The sequence below is a fragment of the Schistocerca americana genome, unplaced genomic scaffold (genome assembly GCF_021461395.2).
Source record: "Schistocerca americana isolate TAMUIC-IGC-003095 unplaced genomic scaffold, iqSchAmer2.1 HiC_scaffold_111, whole genome shotgun sequence".
Taxonomy (NCBI): domain Eukaryota; kingdom Metazoa; phylum Arthropoda; class Insecta; order Orthoptera; family Acrididae; genus Schistocerca; species Schistocerca americana.
This window is the reverse complement of record NW_025725166.1, coordinates 649,241-659,867: the sequence shown is the minus strand read 5'-3', so window position 1 is coordinate 659,867 and position 10,627 is coordinate 649,241. Positions and strand designations below refer to the sequence as shown.

Here is a 10,627-nt window from a genome sequence, read left to right as displayed (position 1 = left end):
CCAGACAACAGAAGGAGTAGAACTGTTGAAGGTGCTTGTGAAAGCAGCTCAGCTGGCTTTCTTGCTTTCTTTAATAATATAACGGCACTGCGCATATAATCGTTTATAATTGATACAATTCGCCACTGTAGGGTGGCGTTTAAAGGTGCATAAAGCACGTCGACGAGCACGTAAAGCATCTCTACATGCTGCAGTCCACCAGGGGACCGGTACGTGACGTGGAGAAGAAGTAGTGTGAGGGATGGAATATTCAGCAGCAGAGAGAATGACTTCCGTGAGGTGTGCGACCTGACTATTGCAGCTTGTGAAGGTCTGATCCTGAAAGGTCGCCCTGGAAGAGAAGAGCCCCCAGTCTGCTTTGGAGATGTTCCAACTAGTTGAGCACGGCGAGGGGGTATGATGCAGGAGATGGATAACACACGGGAAGTGGTCGCTCGAATATGTATCAGAAAGTGCATACCACTCAAACTGGCGTGCAAGTTGGGTGGTACATATAGAGAGGTCTAAATGGGAATATGTGTGAGATGTGTCCGAAAGAAAAGTAGGGGCGCCAGTATTGAGGCAGACAAGATTGAGCTGGTTGAAAAGGTCTGCTAACAGGGAGCCCCTTGGGCCGGATGCTGGAGAGCCCCAAAGGGGATGGTGGGCATTGAAGTCTCCAGTTAACAAAAATGGTGCAGGTAGCTGAGCAATAATTTGCATCATGTCTGCCCTTGTAACGGCAGATGACGATGGAGTGTAAACGGTACAAATGGAAAATGTAAAAGTGGGGAGAGTAATTCGAATGGCAACTGCCTGCAGGCCGGTGTGCAATGTGATGGGATCGTAGTAAATGTCATCCCAGACCAGCAACATAACCCCTCCATGAGCCAGAATACCTACCACAGAGGGTAGGTCAAAACGGACAACGGTGTAGTGTGCCAAGGCAATTTGATCGCATGGGCGTAGCTTCGTTTCCTGGAGGGCTACGACGAGCGGATGGTGCAAGCGGAGCTGCAACTTCAAGTCGTCTCGGGTGGAGCGAATGCTGCGAATATTCCAGTGAATAAGTGCCATCGTGAGAAGAAAAGGAAGATGAAGGAAGGGGTCACCTTGAAGGCCGCTGAGGGCCTGGCTTCGAGCGAGCACTGCCGCCGCTATCAGTAGGCGGACAGTCATCGTCAATTGGTTCTATAGGTTCATCGGCCATCTTAACAAGATGGCCGATGGAGGGGGAGCTTCCTCTGCAGGTGAACGGCCAGATATTCGGCTACCAGTGGTGCGGCCAGGCGAAATGGATGACGGCCTGGGGTGGCAAACGCTGGGTGGCGCAGGAGAAGAAATGTGCCATGGCGGAGAAGGAGAACTGTGCTTCCTATGAGCCTTCTTGGAAGGTTGTTTAGTGGAAATACTGGTCGATGGCTGGGAGTTGAAGGTACGTAGGAAGTCTGCACGGGACGGTTCCTTCTTGAAGGCCCGTGCATCTGACTTCTGGGTCTTCGTCTTGGCAGAAGCTGATGAAGGTGCTTGTGTCTGAGGGGTGATGGGAGGAAGAGGAGACATCGACCGAGCGATCTTAGTACTGGCCGAACAGACGACCGTGGTGCTGAAGGTCAGATCGCATGTCTGCGTCGCCACCTTCCTGGTAGTCCATGGAGAGCCGAGGACAGTACTGTATTTGCCGCTGGGAGCAGCGTGGGCTTCCTACTAGCAAATAGCTTGCGAGCAGCCGAGGTGGACACTTTCTCTTTGACCCGAATTTCTTGGATACAGCGTTCTTCCTTGTAGATGGGACAGTCACGGGAGGAGGCTGCATGGTCACCCTGACAGTTCACACAATGAGAAGACGGAGGTGGACGGTCACCCTCATCGTCATCCCTGCCATGAGTGACACATTTAGCCACATTGGAACAAGACTGGCGAGTGTGATTAAAATGCTGACACTGGTAGCAGCGCGTAGGTGTCGGGACATAGGGGCCAACAGAAATAACCTTGTAGCCCGCTTTGATACGTGACAGCAGCTGAACACTATCAAAGGTCAAGGAAAGTGTCTGGGTCGGTACAAGGTCATTGTTGACCTTTTTCATGACCCTATGGACAGCCGTCACGCCCTGCTCAGCGAGGAAAGACTTAGTCTCCTCGTCAGTCAATCCGTCAAGTGATCGAGTATATACCACACCACGAGACGAATTCAAAGTGCGGTGAGCCTCCACCCGAACAGGGAACATGTACAGGAGTGTGGCCCGAAGCAATTTTTTGTGCCGGAAAGGCGCTCTCAGTTTCTAGTAACAAGGCACCATTATGCAACCTGGTACACGACTTGACAGATCAAGCTATGGCATCTACGCCCTTCTGGATAACGAAAGGTTTGACAGAGGAAAAATCCTTGCCATCCTCAGATCGAGAAACTACGAGGAACTGTGGGGCAGGCGGTAGTACTTTTGTTACTGGTGGCTGGTCAAGTTTCCGTTTATGGGCAGAAGGTGCGAGAGAAGAAGAAGTGAAATCCATTGCGGAGGAATCCCCCATGATTGCCAGCATCTCCGATGGCGCCCGCCTTAGGTGAATGTTTACACCTCAGGTCACACCTCCTGAGAAACAGACAGAGGGACCAATCGGCGTGGTCAGAAGGTATCAGCTCAGGCAATCACCCCTCCCTGGGCCTGGCCTTTACCAGGGGGTACGTGCGTGCCTTACTTGTCTACCCAGGGCAGGGAATTACGGGTTACCCCGTCACCGGCTACGTGTGCGAACGCGTGGGTCGGCCTTCAGGCGCGCACAGGGAGGAAGGAAGAAGAGGAAAAAGAAGAGAGAGGGAGAGAGAGGGCAGACTGTCTCAAACGCAGAGGCGGAGACCAGAGAAGCCAAGGAGAGGAAGCCGAGGAGAGGAAGCCGAGGAGAGGAAGCCGAGGAGAGGAAGCCGAGGAGAGGAAGCCGAGGAGAGGAAGCCGAGGAGAGGAAGCCGAGGAGAGGAAGCCGAGGAGAGGAAGCCGAGGAGAGGAAGCCGAGGAGAGGAAGCCGAGGAGAGGAAGCCGAGGAGAGGAAGCCGAGGAGAGGAAGCCGAGGAGAGGAAGCCGAGGAGAGGAAGCCGAGGAGAGGAAGCCGAGGAGAGGAAGCCGAGGAGAGGAAGCCGAGGAGAGGAAGCCGAGGAGAGGAAGCCGAGGAGAGGAAGCCGAGGAGAGGAAGCCGAGGAGAGGAAGCCGAGGAGAGGAAGCCGAGGAGAGGAAGCCGAGGAGAGGAAGCCGAGGAGAGGAAGCCGAGGAGAGGAAGCCGAGGAGAGGAAGCCGAGGAGAGGAAGCCGAGGAGAGGAAGCCGAGGAGAGGAAGCCGAGGAGAGGAAGCCGAGGAGAGGAAGCCGAGGAGAGGAAGCCGAGGAGAGGAAGCCGAGGAGAGGAAGCCGAGGAGAGGAAGCCGAGGAGAGGAAGCCGAGGAGAGGAAGCCGAGGAGAGGAAGCCGAGGAGAGGAAGCCGAGGAGAGGAAGCCGAGGAGAGGAAGCCGAGGAGAGGAAGCCGAGGAGAGGAAGCCCAGGAGAGGAAGCCAAGGAGAGGAAGCCAAGGAGAGGAAGCCAAGGAGAGGAAGCCAAGGAGAGGAAGCCAAGGAGAGGAAGCCAAGGAGAGGAAGCCAAGGAGAGGAAGCCAAGGAGAGGAAGCCAAGGAGAGGAAGCCAAGGAGAGGAAGCCAAGGAGAGGAAGCCAAGGAGAGGAAGCCAAGGAGAGGAAGCCAAGGAGAGGAAGCCAAGGAGAGGAAGCCAAGGAGAGGAAGCCAAGGAGAGGAAGCCAAGGAGAGGAAGCCAAGGAGAGGAAGCCAAGGAGAGGAAGCCAAGGAGAGGAAGCCAAGGAGAGGAAGCCAAGGAGAGGAAGCCAAGGAGAGGAAGCCAAGGAGAGGAAGCCAAGGAGAGGAAGCCAAGGAGAGGAAGCCAAGGAGAGGAAGCCAAGGAGAGGAAGCCAAGGAGAGGAAGCCAAGGAGAGGAAGCCAAGGAGAGGAAGCCAAGGAGAGGAAGCCAAGGAGAGGAAGCCAAGGAGAGGAAGCCAAGGAGAGGAAGCCAAGGAGAGGAAGCCAAGGAGAGGAAGCCAAGGAGAGGAAGCCAAGGAGAGGAAGCCAAGGAGAGGAAGCCAAGGAGAGGAAGCCAAGGAGAGGAAGCCAAGGAGAGGAAGCCAAGGAGAGGAAGCCAAGGAGAGGAAGCCAAGGAGAGGAAGCCAAGGAGAGGAAGCCAAGGAGAGGAAGCCAAGGAGAGGAAGCCAAGGAGAGGAAGCCAAGGAGAGGAAGCCAAGGAGAGGAAGCCAAGGAGAGGAAGCCAAGGAGAGGAAGCCAAGGAGAGGAAGCCAAGGAGAGGAAGCCAAGGAGAGGAAGCCAAGGAGAGGAAGCCAAGGAGAGGAAGCCAAGGAGAGGAAGCCAAGGAGAGGAAGCCAAGGAGAGGAAGCCAAGGAGAGGAAGCCAAGGAGAGGAAGCCAAGGAGAGGAAGCCAAGGAGAGGAAGGCAAGGGAAAGAGTAAGTGAGACGGTGAGATGGAGAAGAACAAAGAAGGGAACCAACCAAAGGAAGGAGGAAACGAGAAGAAGCGAAAAACCAAAATGACCGCAAATATAGGTCGTGGAACCGTCCGTCTCCGGACGCAGGCGCTAACTACCCCTTGAAGGGGAGGGACTGCTTTTAGTCGCCTCTTTCGACAGGCAGGCATCAGGAATACCTCGGGCCTATTCTAATCCCCGGACCCACATGTGGGGGGGGTGGGGGGTGGGTAGATGGTGTAATGTAAGAGCATTCAGTGAAAGCGACGACATCCCCCCCTCCCCCCACCTGAAAAGGTAAAGCCTAACACTGTCTTCATATTTGACTATGTGGCTGTCGAAAAGCAGGATCAAATTCGTAGATATTTCTGCTTTGGTCGTCATATGGGTGTTGACGTATTTTATCTCAGACGTATTCCAGGATCCCAGAACACTTGGTGAGGGATAATGCCAACCTCATTATAGCCTTCAAACAAGACAATCTCAATTTAACATACATTTACCAGGCTCATGTTGGGACTGACATGTCATACAATGAATTTGTAAAGATATGTGCTGATTGTTGGAATCACTCACAATCCGGTTTTCTCGTTGTTGATGAAAGGCGGAAACTGAATGATGGTAGTTATAGCCGGAACTTCCAGCAGTTTCTCCATATATAAATGTACAAAATAGCTGAGTGCGTCAGTAGATACTACACCATGGACAAATTCGCACGCTTGGCGGATGCTCAATCTGAGAGATTAGGTGTGCATATAATGCTCACGTGTATACCGATATGAAATTTAAGAATCTTGAGGCAAGACTCGGTAAGCTTGCAAGGGAATTAATGGACACTCAAACTTCTTGCACTTAACCAAAATTGGCTAGAGAATAGATTTAGCGCAATTGGAGAGAAGATAGAAGCTGAGGTGGTTGTTATTGAAGGAGGAGGTGTAGGGAAGAACAAGAATGACAAAGCATATATAAAACCACGCGATATGAGCAGCTCTGATTAGTATGCTCCGAGATGTCGACAAAGCATAAAGTCATTCAGCCACGCAAAGCAGCTCCAGAGAAATTACGTTAGCTGAGGATGGGGCATATGGGTTGCGAGCAAACATTACGAGAAACTTTTAAACCTGTTACCGAATCTATCAGTAAGATGGCTTCGCGTGATAATGATTCAATCGCAGAATTCACCAACCAGTATTGAGCGGGTAAGACAGAACATTTGGTGTCAGTGGGGAGAGACCGTACATGCTAGGCTCAAACTGTAAGTTTATATGATAGCACGAAACGCATCGGGGATACAGAGTTTAAAAGAACACCTGGCTTAATGAATCTTATCTTCCTAAGGCCCTCAAAAACTTGAAATACTCTACCAATAATCGCAAAGTATATGGTGAAATACTGCAATTGACTGAGCTGTATAAAATTCCTGACAGAAGACTGAGAAACCTGCAAAACTCTAAATACAGAGCCATTATACAACCTTTACTGAATGAGCATCCTAAAAGCATTGGTGAAAGTGTAGACTTTCAGCATAAAGGCGTGAGCAATCAACTCCCGCAGTATATATATTACAATGAGCCGGATGAACTAATAGACTTCGACTGTTGATGGCTTCGGCTGCTGCAGGTAGTACAGCTGATTCGAACGAGGTTCTTTCGATAATCTCTGAGCTTTGAGAGAGAGGTATTATTTAATAAGTATGGAGACGGTAGTTCGAGAATTGCACAAGCCACCACGCGAAACATATCCTCTGAGGCATGTTATGATTAAGCGGCTGGATGACTTGTGGCAGGCCAATCTTGTAGACATAAGTCAATATTCACTTGAGAATAATGGATTCAAATACATTTTAATGGTTATTGATACATACTCTAAATTCGCATGGGCATTACCTGTCAAAACTAAAACCGGTAGAGATGTTGCTGTAGTGTTTGAGCGTTTGCTGCAGACAGGATCAAATCGATGCCCAGACAATCTTGAAACCGATCATGGTGGTGAGTTTTACAATGAATATTTCAAGACTGTGATGGAGCGGTACGGGATACACGACTACTCGACGTTTACCCACCTGAAAGCTAGCTTCGTGGACAGTTTGAACAGAATGGTCAAAGCTCAAATGTGAATACCTTTTAATCTTCGCGGTTCTTACAAGTGGCTAGACATCATCCCACAAATAATTGCGCGGTATAATAGAACCAAACATAGTACAATAAAAATGAGACCGACCGATGTTCGCTATAATTCACTCATGGACAAAGTATATTTCCACATTAAATGCTGGACCCACGCAAAAAGAAGTTCAATGTAGGCGACTTAGTACATATTTCAAAATACAAGACAGCGTTCGAGAAATCGTACTTACCAAACTGGTCAGCGGAGATATTCACAGTATCCAAAGTGCACAGAACGAACCCTAGGACATATCTTAAAGGATGGCAAGGGTGAAGAAATGGCTGGATGCTTTTACACAGAAGAATTGCAGAAGAGTTCTGAAGCAGATGTATTTCTCATCGAACGCGTGATAAGACGTCGCGGGAATAGAGCGCTAGTTAAATGGTTAGTATTTCCATCATCAGAAAACAGTTCGATTGACGCTGACGAGTTAGTGTATAACAGGGAGCGTAGACCTCTGTCTCCTCGGTAGTGTACCATACATGATAGGCAGCACACCATAATATGAGGTGGAGGTGGAATTTTTGAAAAATTGCCTTTTGAATTGCACATTCCGGGGTACAACTTCTGTGGGCCTGAGACAAAGCTTCAGAAACGCCTGGCACGCGGTGGTAGCGGTATTAACCTACTAGACGAAGTCTACCTTGAACACGACCTCGCATTCGCTGCAAATAAAGATCTCCCAGCACGCCACGTTGCCGACCGAATATTAGCCGATAGAGCTAAGCAAATAAAGCGAAGAAAAGATCTCCGAATAGGTCAGCGCGTTGATGCATTCGTAGTTGATAAAACTATGCATGGAAAAATTAAGTTCGACATGCAGATGATGAGTTGCAAACAAAATATGAATGCAGCGCGAACAACTGTTGGGGCGAAGAAGAACGAACCAGGCACTTTGAAAAACTGTATTCTCACTTCGATGTGTGCAGCTAAACGTGTGTTGAAGGGGGGGGGGCGAAGGGGAAAGCGAAGGAGACGAAGACGACGACTGCAATTAAACCACCTAGAGTCCTACCACTACCAAACACATCAGGTGGAATTATTCCGTTCCTCGTTCCAGACCTTTGCAGCTCTGGCGGCGGTAGGTTCACTTACAGGTGGAGCTGCAGCTGTAGCCAAAACGTCAAAAACACACAGAATGCACAGGCGCATCTAGAGGAAGCCAGAAGACATAATCTGGCCACGGAAGCAGCAGCTATCGGTAAGGGTCTCTACTGGAAACCATACAGAAAAGGACTAGGTATCTTCATAAATAAAAAAAGTTCGTTAGTTATCCTACCTGATCGAACGCTCACGAATAAAGGTATCATTAATATTGTTAAAGAGAAACTTCACATTCCTGGATTCCGTTGCGTCTTTATGCGGGATACATTACCGAAGAGTATGTGGCGGACTAATGAGTGCGGAATTGTAAATTTAGATGTTGCTGGGGGTCCAGGGATCCATTGGGAGGCGTATGTCAAGAAAAGTATAAATACAGTACAATATTTCGATTCATTTGGGGATTTACAACCGCCTGAAGATTCACAACGCTACTTCACCAGCAAAAGTTGTGTTTCCTACAATTTACGGCGATGTCAGGACTAACACATACCTGTGCGGGCATCTCCGCATTATGTTCCTCATCACAGCCATGGCAAATTAGCCTTCGCCTGCATCAGCGAACTTCTGGAATGCGCGCTATATTTAGACAGAACGGTGAGAAGTCGAATGCGCGCTTTCTCCTCTCCTTGTCAGAGCCGGTGTGCGAACATCCACACATATGAAAGAGCCATAACTGAACGCACGCCCATCATTTGAGGTTTAGATGCAATGCCATACACTCTGACTTTAAAAGAGCGAGTATCAGCATTACGTGCAAATTACTTTCCGCCGATTTAAGTGCAGGGGACTGGAGTATTGCCCTGATTCGTCTGGAGGCGTATAACAGCATTCCAAATATCACGAAGAGCATCTGGAAATTGACGGTTGGAAGGAGATTCTACAAATACAACTTGGTGCCTACGATATTGATGATTTAAACGAAGTCTTAAAACAGTAAGGAAAAGGTATTGACTGCGGGCAAACATTAATATCCTTAAATCAAATACGTGCAGAGAGTGCTACGATCGACTTTAGACCGAGATTCAATAGGTCCACTGCTAGGTTTTGCAAATGATCGTGTTTTGTTGTGGGACGCCAGTAAATTTTATGCATCGGATCAAGCTGTAGATGTACTACCAGTCAGCACAATCCACGTTGAGTGCAATATTGCCACAAACTCATACCTCAACGATAAGTTGATTCATCCCTACAGTCGGTACTGGGTACAAAATAGTTCAAGCCCCCACAAACTATATATCTTCGAGTAACAGTTAAAAACATTGGATTACCTAGAACTGCGTATTGTTGACTAGAGTAATCAGCTTCTTACCTTTCGAGGAGAAGAGATCATTGTACGCTTGCACAATTATTGAAAGTATCACAACACATGGTGCAGAGTTGTGGTAACTAACCCTGAAGCAGAAAGATCGCCTGCTGGCTGTCGAGATGGATTTCTGGAGACGAAGTTGTGGATACTCCAGACTTGACCATATTAGAAATGATACGATCAGAGAGGTTATGAATGTCAAAAGCACAATCCTAGACTACATAGAAAGGAAGCGCCTACTGTGGTATGGTCACTTACAGCGTATTCCAGACAAGATGGCAAAAACGGGTATGGTAATGGACTCCACATCAAAGAAGGCGGCGCGGTAGACCTGCGAGATGTAGGAAAGACGACGTCAACGAAGCAATGGGTGCGAGAGGTCTTAATGAAGGAGACTAGATACACCGTGAACGATGGAGATTGGGATACGAGAGGGGGCGGCAGCCGTAGAAACCTTTTTCATGACTGCAGCGCCCACAGACCGTTCGGCTACTCCCCAGCAACGATTCCAATTTTATATAAAAGTTTCGTACTACTACTATCGATCTCATGCTTGGGAAGCTGGAGCGTATGAATGAAATGTGAAACTACTTCCGAACATAAAGCTTTTTGCTTGTAGTAAGCCTGACAAGCATTTGATATTGGTACTTCGTGAATTATATTTTCTCGTGTTATAAAAATGACCATTTGTGCCAAAACTGTCTCGTTTATTTGGTGTTTGTTACAATAGCTACAATATTAGACAGGCCTATTTTGTTTTATCTAGCAGACAGTGACAAAAACACGTAATCAGATTGAGAAATCACACAAGTCTTTGGTACTGTTTGTATTAACGGCTTTTTCAGTATTAGACAAAGAATTTCTTTTTTCATGTAGCAAAACATTTGACGATCTTTAAGTAAGATTCTTTCCCAGAAAGGAAACAAAGTTAGAGAGAAAAAAATGCTACGTTTAAAGACTGAAGAAATGTGTACTGTCTTGCTTGTCTCTTCTACTGGTTTCATGTATCCTATTTTTAATTTTATCTCACAAAAAAAGCGAGTTATTAGCTATAGGCAATAAAGAATGCAAATCTTCTGAAGAGTTCTTGTTCTCCCGGTTACAAAATATCCCATCCAATATTGATTGCGATTTTTTTTTCTGATGCACATAGTCTCAGTTATAGTGGGAAGGATGATAATCTTCACGTGACCGACGTTTACGTTCAGTGATTTTGCTGTTTTCTCTTCGTTTATTGCTCTCACGTCAAGTGAAAACAAAATGGATTTCTGTGGTTGGGAGCTATCAAGTGAATTAAATTAAAATACATTGACATGAGTACGGAAGGCTAAAATATGTTATTAGTTTCAGATTTTATGTTATTTCCACCTTTCTGACAGTCAAGCATCAATAGCCTTACAGAACAATCAAGTTATTTTTGTCGTTTTGCTAAGGAGATTTGGCTTTTATTAATCTTTTCCGCTGAGGCAGTCAATTTATTTGAAACGAACTGTTTAATTCCACACTACTGGCTGGTTTCAACTGTTTGCTGCATTTCAAAAGTGCATGTTTTCACCTTCTAGCACG

The 10,627-nt window shown here is 47.6% G+C and overlaps 1 protein-coding gene across 1 annotated transcript in view; it reads left to right on the top strand.

Moving 5' to 3' along the window:
- Nucleotides 1-2,893: 2,893 nt before the first annotated feature.
- The window catches only part of LOC124560743 (spore wall protein 2-like), a gene marked incomplete at its 5' end in the record, with an annotated part of 155,987 nt that continues 148,253 nt past the window's right edge, over nucleotides 2,894-10,627 (top strand). The window contains one exon of the mRNA XM_047130930.1: nucleotides 2,894-4,438. Coding sequence (XP_046986886.1) covers nucleotides 2,894-4,438 — 1,545 coding nt within the window. The remainder of the gene's footprint in view (nucleotides 4,439-10,627) is intronic.